Source organism: Oncorhynchus gorbuscha, linkage group LG03 (genome assembly GCF_021184085.1).
Source record: "Oncorhynchus gorbuscha isolate QuinsamMale2020 ecotype Even-year linkage group LG03, OgorEven_v1.0, whole genome shotgun sequence".
Lineage (NCBI taxonomy): Eukaryota > Metazoa > Chordata > Actinopteri > Salmoniformes > Salmonidae > Oncorhynchus > Oncorhynchus gorbuscha.
In genome coordinates this window covers 105,107,417-105,125,770 of record NC_060175.1, presented here as the reverse complement: position 1 = coordinate 105,125,770, position 18,354 = coordinate 105,107,417, and the positions used below count along the sequence as shown (strand labels likewise).

Below are 18,354 nucleotides of genomic sequence, written 5' to 3'. Positions count from 1 at the left end.
TCCTCTCCCCTCACCTGCCTCCCTCCTCACCCGTCTCCCTCCTCTCCCTCCTCACCCTGCCTCCCTCCTCACCCGTCTCCCTCCTCTCCCTCCTCACCCCGTCTCCCTCCTCACCCCGTCTCCCTCCTCACCCCGTCTCCCTCCTCACCCGCCTCCCTCCTCACCCGGCTCCCCTCCTCACCCCGCCTCCCTCCTCACCCGTCTCCCTCCTCACCCCGTCTCCCTCACCCTCCTCACCCATCTCCCTCCTCACCCTGTCTCCCTCCTCACCCGGTCTCCCTCCTCACCCGGTCTCCCTCCTCACCCGTCTGTTCTGTAACAGGATGTACGTGTTCGGAGGCTGGGTTCCCCTGGTGATGGATGACGTCAAAGTAGCAACACACGAGAGAGGTCTGCACCAACACACTGGCCTGTCTCAACCTAGGTATGTCAGACTGACCAACACACTGGCCTGTCTCAACCTAGGTATGTCAGACTGACCAACACACTGGCCTGTCTCAACCTAGGTATGTCAGACTGGCCTGTCTCAACCTAGGTATGTCAGGCTGACCAACACACTGGCCTGTCTCAACCTAGGTATGTCAGACTGGCCTGTCTCAACCTAGGTATGTCAGACTGGCCTGTCTCAACCTAGGTATGTCAGACTGGCCTGTCTCAACCTAGGTATGTCAGACTGGCCTGTCTCAACCTAGGTATGTCAGACTGGCCTGTCTCAACCTAGGTATGTCAGACTGGCCTGTCTCAACCTAGGTATGTCAGACTGGCCTGTCTCAACCTAGGTATGTCAGACTGGCCTGTCTCAACCTAGGTATGTCAGACTGGCCAACACACTGGCCTGTTTCAACCTAGGTATGTCAGACTGGCCTGTCTCAACCTAGGTATGTCAGACTGGCCTGTCTCAACCTAGGTATGTCAGACTGGCCTGTCTCAACCTAGGTATGTCAGACTGACCAACACACTGGCCTGTCTCAACCTAGGTATGTCAGGCTGGCCTGTCTCAACCTAGGTATGTCAGACTGACCAACACACTGGCCTGTCTCAACCTAGGTATGTCAGGCTGACCAACACACTGGCCTGTCTCAACCTAGGTATGTCAGGCTGACCAACACACTGGCCTGTCTCAACCTAGGTATGTCAGGCTGACCAACACACTGGCCTGTCTCAACCTAGGTATGTCAGGCTGACCAACACACTGGCCTGTCTCAACCTAGGTATGTCAGACTGACCTGTCTCAACCTAGGTATGTCAGTCTGACTAACCTACCAACCATTATCTTAAGGGCCTACCCGTTCTGTGTATCAGACCTGGCTCAACCTAGGTATGTCAGTCGCTTTCTGTGTAGTTTTACATTTGTGCCATTTTGAATACTTTTGAAACGGCTTGTATACAACACTGCGTAGTGTGTTGAGCCCTTTAGCTAAAATGGCCTAAAAAATTACAGTATTTTGTGCTCCATGTTTAATCAAATGTTGACCACAAAAAAAAACGTACAAATTTCAATACAAAAAAACCTAAACTGTAACGACAGACAGAAACCCGTCTCTGCTGCAATTGACCTCTCAACTTAATAATGTGAAAGGCTGTCTCCCCTCTGTCCAGTTTCTATGGACAATAACATTGTATTGGCCTTGGTATGTCTGACCAATCAACTGTTTGGAAGGTTATCGATCATGGGGAAAGAGACTCTTGTTTTGCTTAGCTATTGGCTTATTTCTCCATGGTTAGAAAATCATATAAAACCTTTATTTAAATTCGGCATGTAGTAACCGGGCACATTTCTGTTTAAAAAAAAAAAAACACACACAAATAAAACCATTAAAGCTGTGTAATGTAAAATGTTTTCCCGGGCACTAGGCGTGGCCAGTATCCAGCTTGTCATACCTTCATACGACCTTACATTTACATTTAAGTCATTTAGCAGACGCTCTTATCCAGAGCGACTTACCTTGTACCGTACCAGGATATTCTGTAATACCCGGAACTGAACAAGGGCCGCTGTTTTCAAACTCCATTCGCAATGCTAACGAGGGCATGTAAAATCCCATAGAGAATGTTAACGAGCGCATGTAAAATCCCATAGAGAATGTTAACGAGCGCATGTAAAATCCCATAGAGAATGCTAACGAGCGCATGTAAAATCCCATAGAGAATGCTAACGAGCGCATGTAAAATCCCATAGAGAATGCTAACGAGCGCATGTAAAATCCCATAGAGAATGCTAACGAGCGCATGTAAAATCCCATAGAGAATGCTAACGAGCACATTGCGTACATTTTTGTACAGCTTCTAACCTAAACTATATAATGCTAGACCGCTGCACGCACAAAACATTAGCATTAGGAAGGCTCTTTATTTATCCAGGAGGTGATTCTCTGCTGTTACCAAGCCAATGCTTGATTATGGAAGAAGCCAACCACTTAGCAAGATAGCTAACGTTCTGCTACATTGTCAAAATAACTGCCAAAGCATTTAGCGCATTTTAGACAGTTAACTTATAATAGTTATATGGAATCTAGCTGGCTGACATTTTAGTAGTGAATTCCACACTGTAACTAGATCACCTGGCTCATTATGCACAACAGTGAGTGACTCGACTCGTAAGGCTCCGGCTTCTCGTTGCTTGTAAATAAACACATGACTAAGGAATACATACCACAAGCATTATCATAGTGTGACAGGTGAAATTGAGAACGCAATGTTCTTTTTATCACCTATCACGTATTGCACAAGTTGACTGCAGGTACAAATATTATATATTTTTTTGGTACTTCAATGAAGTGGTTAAGCAGGTATTGAAAACCATCCTGAGGCTTTGCCCAAACCCCCCGGTATACGGCCTACCGCCCAAACCCCCCGGTATACGGCCTACCGCCCAAACCCACCGGTATACGGCCTACCGCCCAAACCCCCCGGTATACGGCCTACCGCCCATACCCCCGGTATACGGCCTACCGCCCAAACCCCCGGTATACGGCCTACCGCCCAAACCCCCGGTATACGGCCTACCGCCCAAACCCCCCGGTATACGGCCTACCGCCCAAACCCCCCGGTATACGGCCTACCGCCCAAGCCTAACGGGGACATGATGACTCTATCCAAAAATGTTTAGTGACTTGACTACACCACTGATGTTCCTAGACTCGATGGCGTGGGAGTCGGTGCTGATGGATTCTCTAGAGGATAATATCCCCAGGGCCCGAGCTGGACACTGCTCCGTGGCCATCAACTCACGCCTCTACGTCTGGAGCGGACGGGACGGATACCGCAAGGCCTGGAACAACCAGGTGTGCTGTAAGGACCTCTGGTACCTGGAGACAGGTGAGTTCTTCAGTTCACTTAATCGGTCTGTAATGACACTTGTTCAGAAACATGCGTGTTGCTTATTTGTGTGTGTGTGTGTGTGTGTGTGTCTTAATTGAAAGTATCGATGATACATTTTGATGTAGAACACTTTTTAATAAAAAATCTATAAAAAAATAGAGTGAATCTCAAGGTGATAATCTGTGAAATACTTGTGTGTTGGGAATTTAACCGTACAAATAAGTTAGGTGGGATACAGCGAATCCTTAAGTTATTCAGGTAGTTATTTTGATTTGTTAACACCCACCGCTGCTCTGTTTTTATTCGTCTCCCCACAGAGAAGCCCCGCCCCCCGTCACGGGTGCAGCTGGTGAGAGCCAACACCAGTAGCCTGGAGGTGAGCTGGGGGGCGGTACCAACTGCAGACACCTACCTGTTACAGCTGCAGAAGTACGATATCCCCCCCGCCCCGGCCGCCACCACGCCCGGCGTCAGCCCCGCGACGTCACTACCGGTCAACTCCCCCAAGAGCCCTGTCACAGCCTCTGCAGCGTCCCCCCAGGGCATAACGCTGGTCCCCTCCCCCACCACCACAATGCCTGGGAGTCCACTGGCTGCTGCGAATGCACGCGGGCCAGGTAACGACGACTGAATAACTCATTTTTATTTCACTTTATTTCTGTAATATTTTAAATGCTCTCTTTTAAAACATATTTTAATGTTTGGCTTAACTTCTCAAAACTGTTTTAATTATATTTGAGTCCAAAACATAATCAAAGGGGTTTCTTTCCAGATCAGCCTCTTAAACGTTGGTTTAAACTTGTTTTTGTTTTTAACTTTGTTTTTGTTTTTAACTTTGTTTTTGTTTTTAACAGCTATCCTGAAGGTGTCTGCTCCCCATTCAACCACAGGCACCTCCATCGTCACGGTGAGGCAGGCCAACCAGGGCGGGAAATCTCCCGTAACGGTGACATCACTTCCTGCCGGGGTCCGCATGGTGGTGCCGGCCCAGGGTGCACAGGGAACGGTAAAGGAAGTACTTATTGGTTCTCATGTACCAAATGCTACTCTATTTCCTATAGAGTACACTACTTTTGACCGGGGCACATAGGGGAATTCACACTACTAACTTATCACCCTCGTGCACTTAAGGAAATCAAGGATGTATTGGAATTAGTGGATATATGGAGGCTTAAATATCCTGACCTAGTGAGATATACATGGAGGAGGTTTAATACCCTGACCTACTGAGATATACATGGAGGTTTAATATCCTGACCTACTGAGATATACATGGAGGAGGTTTAATACCCTGACCTAGTGAGATATACATGGAGGAGGTTTAATATCCTGACCTAGTGAGATATACATGGAGGTTTAATATCCTGACCTAGTGAGATATACATGGAGGTTTAATACCCTGACCTAGTGAGATATACATGGAGGTTTAATATCCTGACCTAGTGAGATATACATGGAGGAGGTTTAATATCCTGACCTAGTGAGATATACATGGAGGTTTAATATCCTGACCTAGTGAGATATACATGGAGGAGGTTTAATATCCTGACCTAGTGAGATATACATGGAGGAGGTTTAATATCCTGACCTTGTGAGATACATGGCAGAGGCTCAATCCAGCTAGTCGTCTTGACTACCCATGTCATTTTTGCTGGACGGCAAAAGTTAGTGTTGATTGACAGCATTCTGTCCTCTGTCAAATCGTTGGTATACACAATACTCATAGAGAATTTATGATGTTGGAAATGTAATCAAAGCCTACTGGATGACAAATTGTTTTTATGCTAGACAGAAAAATTTAAGGGACTTTTTTTCCCTACGTAAAATAGATACAACAGATCCCCCTATTTTATTTAGATAAAAAAAAAATCCAGAGTGTCCTGGCCAAGATATTACAAAAATTACAGACAAACATGGAAAAACTACAAGTCATCTCGTAAAAACCATTGAATTCACAAGAGTATAACAAAATCAAAAACAGCAAATTTAAAAACATTGACAGGTCAGGGAATCCGTCTCAAGATCCTTCATCAGTGATTTAAAAACATTGACAGGTCAGGGAATCCGTCTCAAGATCCTTCATCAGTGATTTAAAAACACCAATCGGGACAAGTTCTTCCAGTTTAAAAGTATTTTGTGAGGTGTTCCAAGACGATGGCGCAGAGTACATAAAAGCCCTTTTACCAAATTCAGTTGGGACATTTGGAACAGTTAGCAGGATAAAGTCCTGAGAAACGAAGAGACGACCCACCACATTTCTGAACAATAAAAATGGCAAAATAAAAAGGTAGTAAACCCAACATGGCTTTGTAAATTATTGTATTGGACACTTAAAATGTACCCTAAGATGCCAGGCAATTCAATACTCCTCTTTTAAAACAACAAATATTTAGGTAAAAAGAGTTCATCTCAAACAGAGGAACTAAAAGATGGCAATAAAAACTGTACCGTAAAGACTCAGAATAAGTTAGAGGAAAAACAAAAAGAAATGAAGGAACGTAATAAAGATAAAGTGTTTAAAATATTTAAGCGTTATTAAAAAATAAAGTGAACTGAAAAATGCACCGAATTCTTTAAAAAAATATATATAAAAAAAACTTCAACATAGAAATTATTTCCTTGTTACAAATGGAGTCACCCAGGATTCACCAAACAATATTTTAGAAGATGAAGCAAAGTACTTTAAACATGTGTTCTCATTTCATTCTCCTCCTTCTCCATGGATGGTTAGTTAGTTTTAGTTTAGTTAACTAAAGTTAATGGTAAGGGTATTTTTTCGAATAATAGTATAAAATTAACAGCTATACAGAGACTCAAGTGAAGGCCTGGTTACAGAGGAGGAACTTCTTGAGGCAATTAAAGCCTTTAAGTCTGGGGAAAACCCCAGGGCTGGATGGCAAGGCCAGGGAAAACTCCAGGGCTGGATGACATACCAGTGGATGTAAACCAAACTCCAGGGCTGGATGACATACCAGTGGATGCCATACCAGTGGATGTAAACCAAACTCTAGGGCCTGATGACATACCAGTGGAGGTAAACTGAACTCCAGGGCTGGATGGCATACCAGTGGATGTAAACCAAACTCCAGGGCTGGATGGCATACCACTGGATGTAAACCAAACTCCAGGGCTGGATGACATACCAGTGGAGGTAAACTGAACTCCAGGGCTGGATGACATACCAGTGGAGGTAAACCAAACTTTATTTGATATACTGGATGGCATACCAGTGGAGGTAAACCAAACTTTATTTGATATACTGGATGGCATACCAGTGGCATGTAAACCAAACTTTATTTGATATACTGGATGGCATACCAGTGGAGGTAAACCAAACTTTATTTGATATACTGGATGGCATACCAGTGGAGGTAAACCAAACTTTATTTGATATACTGGATGGCATACCAGTGGCATGTAAACCAAACTTTATTTGATATACTGGATGGCATACCAGTGGAGGTAAACCAAACTTTATTTGATATACTGGATGGCATACCAGTGGCATGTAAACCAAACTTTTATTTGATATACTGGATGGCATACCAGTGGCATGTAAACCAAACTTTATTTGATATACTGGATGGCATACCAGTGGAGGTAAACCAAACTTTATTTGATATACTGGATGGCATACCAGTGGAGGTAAACCAAACTTTATTTGATATACTGGATGGCATACCAGTGGCATGTATACCAAATTTTATTTGATATACTGGATGGCATACCAGTGGCATGTAAACCAAACTTTATTTGATATACTGGATGGCATACCAGTGGAGGTAAACCAAACTTTATTTGATATACTGGATGGCATACCAGTGGAGGTAAACCAAACTTTATTTGATATACTGGATGGCATACCAGTGGAGGTAAACCAAACTTTATTTGATATACTGGATGGCATACCAGTGGCATGTAAACCAAACTTTATTTGATATACTGGATGGCATACCAGTGGCATGTAAACCAAACTTTATTTGATATACTGGATGGCATACCAGTGGAGGTAAACCAAACTTTATTTGATATACTGGATGGCATACCAGTGGCATGTAAACCAAACTTTATTTGATATACTGGATGGCATACCAGTGGAAACCAAACTTTATTTGATAAACCAAACTTTATTTGATATACTGGATGGCATACCAGTGGAGGTAAACCAAACTTTATTTGATATACTGGATGGCATACCAGTGGAGGTAAACCAAACTTTATTTGATATACTGGATGGCATACCAGTGGAGGTAAACCAAACTTTATTTGATATACCAGTGGCATGTAAGTTGAGGTGCAGTGCATTCGGAAAGTATTCAGAACCCTTGACTTTTCCCACGTTTTGATACGTTTAGTGATGCACCGATATGATATTTTTGACCGATATCTGATATTTTCCTTGCTCAAAAAAACAGTGCCTATTTTTTTTAAATTGCGGTCTTTTTAAGCATTCTAGTACAGTTATTAAATAATACCTAAATATACCTTTCTAGGGTGGAACCCCTCAACAACATTCTGAGAAGGCAGCGCGTGAAATTCAAAAAATATATTTTTTAGAAATATGTAACTTTAACATATCAAGTCCAATACAGTAAATGAAAGATAAACATTAATCTTTAACATTAATCTACCCGTCGTGTCCGATTTAAAAAATGCTTTACAGCGAAAGCACAACATATGTTAGGTCAGAGCCAAGTCACAAAAAAACACAGCCATTTTTCCAGCCAAAGAGAGGAGTCACAAAAAGCAGAAATAGAGAGAAAATGAATCACTAACCTTTGATGATCTTCATCAGTTGACACTCATAGGACATCCTGTTACACAATACATGTATGGTTTGTTCGATAATGTGCATATTTATATCCAAAAAACTCAGTTTACATTGGTGCGTTACTTGCAGTAATGTTTTGATTCCAAAACATCCGGTGAGTTTGCAGAAATACTCGTAATAAACATTGATAGAAGATAGACTTCTCCTTAATGCAACCGCTGTGTTAGATTAAAAAAAAAAAACTTTACGGAAAAAGCATAATCTGAGATCGGCGCTCAGAACCCAAAACAGTCAGAGGAATATCCGCCATTTTGGAGTCAACAAAGTTAGAAACAACACCATACATATTCACTTACCTTTGATGATCTTCATCAGAAGGCACTCTCAGGAATCCCAGTTCGACAATAAATTGATTTGGTCCATAATTTATGTCCAAATAGCCACTTGTTGTTAGCGTGTTCAGCCCAGTAATCCATCTTCATGAGGCGCAGGCACTTCGTCCAGACAAAAACTTGAAAAGTTCCGTTTACAGTCCTTTAGAAACATGTCAAACGATGTATGCAACATCAATCATGTTCCAACCTTTAGAATTCCTTTGTCTTCAGAAAAGCACTGGAACGAACAAATGCACTTATTTACTCTGTAAATAACACTGCTGGGTGATTTTGATCATGATATTATTGATCGATTTGACTATGACTTGTCTTAGCAATGGTGTTCATCTACAAACTGTAGAAGCTATATGAATAGAAACATTCAGAAACTTAGTGAAACAGGACAGTGGGAAAAAAACATGGCAGCTAGATATCAACACTGGATGGTCTTCGGAGACACTGAACAACAGTATAAACAACATGCAACAAGTTCTAACATTTTACTGAGTTAAAGTTCATAGAAGGAAATCAGTCAATTGGAAATGCATTTATTGGGCCCTAATCTATGTATTTCACATGACTGGGCCTTGAAGGGCATAGGCCCGCCCACTGGGGAGCCAGGCCCGCCCACTGCGGAGCCAGGCCCAGCCAATCAGAATGAGTGTTTCCCTACAAAAGTGCTTTTATTACAGACAGAAATACTTAAAATTTCACGGGAAGTATATTTTTATGTAGTGTGTGTGTGTATAACCAGGAAATAGAAGCCTCAGTGGTGTTGTACGTTGGTTTACTCTAATTAGGGGAGGAGGGGTGGTAGGGTTAGAAAATAATAAAGGAAATATATTTCCATAAGTCCTAGGTAAAACTACAGTTATCCCAGGGCTGATTCATTCACAACCAGTTTAGTTCCTTCTATTCCATATTCTCTAGTCCTATGAATAACCAAACTTTATGCACTTTGAGATTATTTTTGTAAAACAGTGATTTATAAATGTTAATAATTGTAATTATTTTGTACTTGTCTGCTCCCCCCCCCTCAGCCAATGGGCAGCAGCCCTCAGATGAGTGGCATGGCTGCGTTGGCTGCAGCGGCTGCTGCCACACAGAAGATCCCGCCCTCCACGGCCACCATGCAGCTTCCAGCTGGTGCTACTATGGTCAAGACCGTGGCCATGAGCCCCGGTTCACAGACTGTCAAAGTAGCCTCGCCTGTTATGGTAAGAGATCCCTGGATGAATAGTAACACACACACACACCATGTAAACCCTCTGCTGTCAATTAAAAACTCTTCAGGTGCACTAGGCTGTGCTCCAATACCCACATTACATACTGTACCACGTGGAGTGAAGCAATGCTTTTCAATGCTATAGGAGATGTCTTGGCCGTGCCTTCTCAATGCTATAGGAGATGTCTTGGCCGTGCCTTCTCAATGCTATAGGAGATGTCTTGGCCGTGCCTTCTCAATGCTATAGGAGCTGTCTTGGCCGTGCCTTCTCAATGCTATAGGGGCTGTCTTGGCCGTGCCTTCTCAATGCTATAGGGGCTGTCTTGGCCGTGCCTTCTAAATGCTATAGGGGCTGTCTTGGCCGTGCCTTCTAAATGCTATAGGGGCTGTCTTGGCCGTGCCTTCTAAATGCTATAGGAGATGTCTCGGCCGTTCCTTCTAAATGCTATAGGAGCTGTATCAGCTGTGCCTTCTAAATGCTATAGGGGCTGTCTTGGCCCGTGCCTTCTAAATGCTATAGGAGCTGTATCAGCTGTGCCTTCTAAATGCTATAGGGGCTGTCTTGACCGTGCCTTCTAAATGCTATAGGGGCTGTCTTGACCGTGCCTTCTCAATGCTATAGGGGCTGTATCAGCTGTGCCTTCTAAATGCTATAGGGGCTGTCTTGACCGTGCCTTCTCAATGCTATAGGGGCTGTATCAGCTGTGCCTTCTAAATGCTGTAGGGGCTGTCTTGGCCCGTGCCTTCTAAATGCTATAGGAGCTGTACTAGCTGTGCCCTCTAAATGCTATAGGGGCTGTCTTGGCCCGTACCTTCTAAATGCTATAAGAGCTGTATCAGCTGTGCCTTCTAAATGCTATAGGAGCAGTCTTGACCGTGCCTTCTCAATGCTATAGGAGATGTCTTGACCGTGCCTTCTCAATGCTATAGGAGCTGTATCAGCTGTGCCTTCTAAATGCTATAGGGGCTGTCTTGGCCGTGCCTTCTAAATGCTATAGGGGCTGTCTTGGCCCGTGCCTTCTAAATGCTATAGGAGCTGTATCAGCTGTGCCTTCTAAATGCTATAGGGGCTGTCTTGACCGTGCCTTCTAAATGCTATAGGGGCTGTCTTGACCGTGCCTTCTCAATGCTATAGGGGCTGTATCAGCTGTGCCTTCTAAATGCTATAGGGGCTGTCTTGACCGTGCCTTCTCAATGCTATAGGGGCTGTATCAGCTGTGCCTTCTAAATGCTGTAGGGGCTGTCTTGGCCCGTGCCTTCTAAATGCTATAGGAGCTGTACTAGCTGTGCCCTCTAAATGCTATAGGGGCTGTCTTGGCCCGTGCCTTCTAAATGCTATAAGAGCTGTATCAGCTGTGCCTTCTAAATGCTATAGGAGCAGTCTTGACCGTGCCTTCTCAATGCTATAGGAGATGTCTTGACCGTGCCTTCTCAATGCTATAGGAGCTGTATCAGCTGTGCCTTCTAAATGCTATAGGGGCTGTCTTGGCCGTGCCTTCTAAATGCTATAGGGGCTGTCTTTACCGTGCCTTCTAAATGCTATAGGGGTTGTCTTGTCCGTGCCTTCTCAATGCTATAGGGGCTGTCTTGACCGTGCCTTCTCAATGCTATATGGGCTGTATCAGTTGTGCCTTCTAAATACTATAGGGGCTGTCTTGACCGTGCCTTCTCAATGCTATAGGGGCTGTATCAGCTGTGCCTTCTAAATGCTATAGGGGCTGTCTTGACCGTGCCTTCTCAATGCTATAGGGGCTGTATCAGCTGTGCCTTCTAAATGCTGTAGGGGCTGTCTTGGCCCGTCCCTTCTAAATGCTATAGGAGCTGTATCAGCTGTGCCTTCTAAATGCTATAGGGGCTGTCTTGACCGTGCCTTCTCAATGCTATAGGGGCTGTATCAGCTGTGCCTTCTAAATGCTGTAGGGGCTGTCTTGGCCCGTCCCTTCTAAATGCTATAGGGGCTGTCTTGACCGTGCCTTCTCAATGCTATAGGGGCTGTATCAGCTGTGCCTTCTAAATGCTATAGGAGCTGTATCAGCTGTGCCTTCTAAATGCTATAGGGGCTGTCTTGACCGTGCCTTCTCAATGCTATAGGGGCTGTCTTGACTGTGCCTTCTAACTACTCTCTCTCTCTCCTGTCTCTCTGTCTGTGTGTCTCTCACCCGGTGTTGTCCTCCTAGGTTAGTAACCCAGCAACCCGCATGCTGAAGACTGCTGCGGCTCAGGTGGGCACGTCAGGTGTTGTCACACCCGGAACTCCTTCTCGCCCTATCATCACCGTGCACAAGTCTGGCACGGTGACGGTTGCCCAGCAACACCAGGTGGTTACCACGGTAGTGGGAGGAGTCACCAAGACAATCACCCTTGTCAAGAGTCCCCTTACTATGGGGGGAGGTGGAACACTGGTAAGATGTTGTTTAGTTGCCTTTGCAGGATCCATAAATTGGCCAGCTAACTTTGAGAAACATTCAGAAGAAAATTGATTTTGGAGGGGGGGGGGTTCTACAGTTTGGAGTAGTTGTTGTTGTTTTCAATTTAATTAAACCATTTAATAACAATATTAATGATAATAATGAAATAACTTTTATCATTCAGAAATAACCTTTAGTTTTTCTGGCATGTTTTTCTGCTTATGCCAAAGCTAAACTTGGAATATGGGTTGTAAAAATTGTTGGTTTGAATTAATCCCAATTCCCATTTCATGCATCCTTCCTATACAATATGTTTTAAACAAATCTGAATATTGAAGCTAAGCAAGTTAGCTGTCTATGTCATTGACCCCAGTTTTGTGACATGCCCACACCCCTGGTTTAGCAGTGACTCACTGCGTCTGTTTTGTGCCCCCGTTCTAAGCTGACCGCGGCCAACCAGGGTCAAAACAAAGTGATGTCTGGGAAGGACGTGCAGCATTGGGTTAGTTTAGGATGTCTTCTGTTGTCTTTTACATGAACAGTCCATTATCCCCATGGGGGGGTCACATATTAAACATGTACAGTAGAACAGTCCATTCTCCCCATGGGGGGGTCACATATTAAACATGTACAGTAGAACAGTCCATTATCCCCATGGGGGGGTCACATATTAAACATGTACAGTAGAACAGTCCATTCTCCCCATGGGGGGTCACATATTAAACATGTACAGTAGAACAGTCCATTATCCCCATGGGGGGGTCACATATTAAACATGTACAGTAGAACAGTCCATTATCCCCCTGGGGGGGTCACATATTAAACATGTACAGTAGAACAGTCCATTCCCTCCATAGGGGGGTCACATATTAAACATGTACTGTAGAACAGTCCATTCCCTCCATAGGGGGGGTCACATATTAAACATGTACAGTAGAACAGTCCATTATCCCCATGGGGGGGTCACATATTAAACATGTACAGTAGAACAGTCCATTATCCCCCTGGGGGGGTCACATATTAAACATGTACAGTAGAACAGTCCATTCCCTCCATAGGGGGGTCACATATTAAACATGTACAGTAGAACATGTTAAACATGTACAGTAGAACAGTCCATTATCCCCATGGGGGGTCACATATTAAACATGTACAGTAGAACAGTCCATTCCCTCCATAGGGGGGGTCACATATTGAACATGTACAGTAGAACAGTCCATTATCCCCATGGGGGGGTCACATATTAAACATGTACAGTAGAACAGTCCATTATCCCCATGGGGGGGTCACATATTAAACATGTACAGTAGAACAGTCCATTCCCTCCATAGGGGGTCACATATTAAACATGTACAGTAGAACAGTCCATTATCCCCATGGGGGGGTCACATATTAAACATGTACAGTAGAACAGTCCATTCCCTCCATAGGGGGTCACATATTAAACATGTACAGTATGGAAGTTGCTTTAAATAAAAAACATCTAATCTCCATTAATTAATTAATTTCATTAGTGACAAATGTAAAATGCATAGTTTCCTCAGCCATGTAAGTACAACCACACCCACCTATGTACGATATTATCTAAAAAAAAGGTGAAATAAATCAAATAAAATTAATCTGACATTTAAATTGGGCCAAACTTGATAAAAGTCACGTGAAAGCGTCTGCCAAGTGGAATATATTATATTAGGTTTTTGATGGGTCTATCTTGATAACGTAAGACATGTTGTTTTGACCAGTCTCTCTCCTACTTCCTGTCGGTCTCTCCTACTTCCTGTCCTCTAGCTTTCTAACCTGTCCAACCTGGGGAAGGTGATGTCCGTGGTCCAGACCAAGCCTGGTCAGACAGGAGCGGTGACGGGACAGGCTGGCTCCAGCCTCCAGCACATCATACAGGTCAGTAGTCAGGTAGCTTAGTGGTTAGAGCGTTGGGCCAGTAACCCGAAAGGTTGCTGGTTCGAATCCCTGAGCCGACAACGTAAAAAAAAAAAATCTGTCGTTCTGCCCCCCGAGCAAGGCAGTTTAACCCACTGTTCCCCAGGCGCCGAAGACTTGGATGTCGATTAAGGCAGCTCCGCCCGCACATCTCTGATTCAGAGGGTTTGGGTTAAATGCGGAAGACACATTTCGGTTGAATGCATTCAGTTGTGCAACTGACTAGTTATCCCCTTTCCCTTAGGCCTAGTGGTTTGAGTGTTGGACTAGTAACCAAAAGGTTGCTGGATTAAATCCCAGAGTTGACATGGTAAACATCTGTCGTTCTGCCCCTGAACAAGGCAGTTAACCCACTGTTCCTAGACCAGTTAACCCACTGTTCCCAGGCCGACATTGAAAATAAGAATCTGTTCTTAACTGACTTGTTAAGTAAAGGTTAAATAATTTTTAAAAACGTATAATCTGGGTCATTGAGTTCGGGGATGTGTTAACTCAGTCATCGAGGGCCTGATTGGTGTCTCACTTTGTCCCCATCCCTAGCAAATGCATCTGATTTAAACGAATTACATTTGAAACCGAAGACCCTGATTAGTGTATTTGCAGGCACTGGGGCAAAATTGTGCCACCAATCAGGCCCACGAGGACCAGAGAGTTGCCCATCCCCGATTTAGTCCGGTACGGGATCGGCCTAGTCCAGTACGGGATCGGCCTAGTCCGGTACGGGATCGGCCTAGTCCGGTACGGGATCGGCCTAGTCCGGTACGCGATCGGCCTAGTCCGGTACGGGATCGGCCTAGTATTCTGATGTATGGGATCAGTCAAACAACCTGAGATATCCGTCTCGAAGGACCATACTTCCACCTCAATCTTGACCTCCGACCCCTAACCCTGAACCCCTTCTATCTTGACCTCCGACCCCTAAACCCTGAAACCCCTCTTATCGCCTTCCTTTCAAACCAGACGAAAGGTCCCCTCCCGGCGGGCACCATCCTGAAGCTGGTGACCTCAGCGGACGGCAAGCCCACCACCATCATCACGACGTCCCAGGCCGGGACCGCGGGGGGCAAGCCCACCATCCTATCCTACAGTGGCATGCCCACCACCACCAAGCCTGGCACGCACATCATCAAGACCATACCCATGTCTGCCATCGGACAAGCAGGTTAGTCCTGTCTGCTTCCGAAACATCAACCAATTCATCAATCAATTAAAAGGCCATTTGTGATTTTAAAATATTGTTAGAGGGCTTCACAAATGTTTATTTATTTATTTTTTTTTTTTCTCCTTGGATTGTTTGATTCATTGTCAGCACTACATTTTGGGATTTTTGTAGAGCGTTTTCAGTGGCCCATTGTCTACATATGACAATAACCTCATGGCTCATGTTTAAATGTGTCTACATATGCCAATAACTTCCTGCTACTAAATGTATTTAATCTGTTGTCTGGTCAGGAGTGACAGGAAGTGGTATGAAGTCCCCCATTACCATCATCACCACTAAGATGATGACACCAGGCACCGGGACACCAGGCAAGATCATCAGCGCAATGCCCAGAGCTGGGGCTGGTCAACAGGGACTCACACAGGTACCCTAACCCCTCTCTAACCTTTAACCCTGGTACAATAACATCAGGCAAGACCATCAGCACTATGCCCAGAGCTGGGGCTGGTCAGAGCTGTACTCCCTCTAACCTAATATAACATGAGAACTATGCCCAGAGCTGTACTCATAATATACATGAGAACTATCGCCTTATGTTGAGGATAGCTGTGCTGCAAGCCCAGCTTCAGACGCAATCGTTAGGCAAGGGCAATTTCAGTGTAGGAAAGGGTGAAACCGCGTCTGTGCCATCAGTAAGTACAGATAGCAATATAAATCCCCCCCTCCATCGGTAGCACAGATGCTGTTCCATCCTCAGTCGGTCTCGCTCATTCAGCCGACACTATTTCAACCGGTTCTCTTCATGAAGCAACGAGTCAAGAGGCCGAGACTGGTCAGGTCTCTCCTCCGCGTGCCACCGAAGCCTCCTACCATTTAGCTCTGACAAATTTTTAAAAACTAGCCATTGGCGACTCCATAACCTGCAATATTAGACTTAATAATAATAATCTAGCGATCATACCATGGTTTACCAGGGGGCAGAGCTACCGACATAAAAGCTGATCTGAAGAGGGTGCTGGCTGAGACTAAAACTGGCGAATGTAGAAAGTATAGAGATATTGTTATCCACGTCGGCACCAACGATGTTAATTTGAAACAGAGATCACCAAGCGCAACACAGGTTCATTGTGTACAGTGTCTTCCCGAAAGTGTTCACCACCCTATACTTTGTAGAGCCACCTTTTGCAGCAATTGCAGCTGCAAGTCTCTTGGGGTGTGTCTCTATAAGCTTGGCACATCTAGCCACTGGGATTTTTTGCCCACTCTTCAAGGAGAAACTGCTCCAGCTCCTTCAAGTTGGATGGGTTCCGCTGGTGTACAGCAATCTTTAAGTCATACCACAGATTCTCAATTGGATTGAGGTCTGGGCTTTGACTAGGCCATTCCCTTAAACCACTCGAGTGTTGCTTTAGCAGTATGCTTAGGGTCACTGTCCTGCTGGAAGGTGAACCTCTGTCCCAGTCAAAAATCTGGAAGACCGAAACAGGTTTCCCTCAAGAATTTCCCTGTATTTAGCGCCATCCATCATTTCTTCAATTCTGACCAGTTTCCCAGTCCCTGCCGATGGAAAAAAAAAATATGGTGTTCTCGGGGTGATGAAGGTGTTCTCGGGGTGATGAAGGTGTTCTCGGGGTGATGAAGGTGTTCTCGGGGTGATGAAGGTGTTCTCGGGGTGATGAAGGTGTTCTCGGGGTGATGAAGGTGTTCTCGGGGTGATGAAGGTGTTTGGTTTGTGCCAGATGGAGTTTTCCTTGATGTCCAAAAAATCTCAATTTTAGTCTCATCTGACCAGAGCACCTTCTTCCATATGTTTGGGGAGTCTCCCACATGCCTTCTTCCATATGTTTGGGGAGTCTCCCACATGCCGTTTGGCACTAAACGCGTTTGCTTGTTTTTTTCATTAAGCAATGTATTTTTTAAATATTTTTTTAAATTTATTTATTTTTTCTGGCTTTTTTTTCTGGCCACTCTTCCGTAAAGCCCAGCTCTATGGGGTGTATGGCTTAACGTGGCAATATGTACAGATACTCCAATCTCCGTTGTGGAGCTTTGCAGCTCCTTCAGGGTTATCTATGGTCTCTTTGTTGACTCTCTGATTAATTCCTTCCTTGCCTGGTCAGTGAGTTTTGGTGGGCAGCCATCTCTTGGCAGGTTTGTTGTGGTGCCATATTTTTTCCATTTTTTAATAATGGATTTAATGATGCTCTGTGGGATTTTCAAAGTTTCTGATATTTTTTTATAACTCAACCCAACCCTGATCTGTACTTCTCCACAACTTTGTCCCTGACCTGTTTGGAGAGCTCCTTGGTCTTCATGGTGCAGCTTGCTTGGTGGTGCCCCTTGCTTAGTGGTGTTGCAGACTCTGGTGCCTTTCAGAACAGGTGTATATACACTGAGATCATGTGACACTTAGATTGCACACAGTTGGACTTTATTTAACTAATTATGTGACTTCTGAAGGTAATTGGTTGCACCAGATCTTATTTAGGGGCTTCATAGCAGAGGGTGGTGAATACATACACAGAGGGGGTGAATACATACACAGAGGGGGTGAATACATACACAGAGGGGGTGAATACATACACAGAGGGGTGAATACATACACAGGGGGTGAATACATACACAGGGGGTGAATACATACACAGAGGGGTGAATACATACACAGAGGGGTGAATACATACACAGAGGGGGTGAATACATACACAGAGGGGTGAATACATACACAGAGGGGTGAATACATACACAGAGGGGGTGAATACATACACATATGCATACACCACGTTTCCATTTATTTTTTAAGTGATTTTTTTAAACAAGTAATTTTTTAAAATTTCACTTCAAAAATGTGGACTGTTTTGTGTATGTCTATTACATGAAATCCAAATATAAATCCATTTAAATTCCAGGTTTTAAAGCAACAAAATAGGAAAAACGCCAAGGGGGGTGAATACTTTTGCAAGGCACTGTAAATGAACTAGAACAATGTCGGCATCGAGTAATTGTCTCTGGCCCGCACCCAGTTAGAGGGGGAGTGATGACCTCTACAGCAGAGTCTCACAACTCAATCGCTGGTTGAAAACTGTTTTAAATGTAGAATTTCTAGATAATGGGCCCTCTTTTTGAGACTCCCCCACAAACGGGACCAAGCTTGGCCT

General features: G+C 44.4%; 1 protein-coding gene across 1 annotated transcript in view; it reads left to right on the top strand.

Annotated features, from left to right (window-relative positions):
* The window catches only part of hcfc1b (host cell factor C1b), a 71,586-nt gene that overhangs the window by 20,420 nt on the left and 32,812 nt on the right, over window positions 1-18,354 (top strand). The window contains 10 exon segments of the mRNA XM_046344781.1: window positions 323-388; window positions 390-424; window positions 3,139-3,318; window positions 3,639-3,938; window positions 4,176-4,327; window positions 9,507-9,683; window positions 11,869-12,093; window positions 13,888-13,998; window positions 14,998-15,199; window positions 15,490-15,623. Coding sequence (XP_046200737.1) covers window positions 323-388; window positions 390-424; window positions 3,139-3,318; window positions 3,639-3,938; window positions 4,176-4,327; window positions 9,507-9,683; window positions 11,869-12,093; window positions 13,888-13,998; window positions 14,998-15,199; window positions 15,490-15,623 — 1,582 coding nt within the window.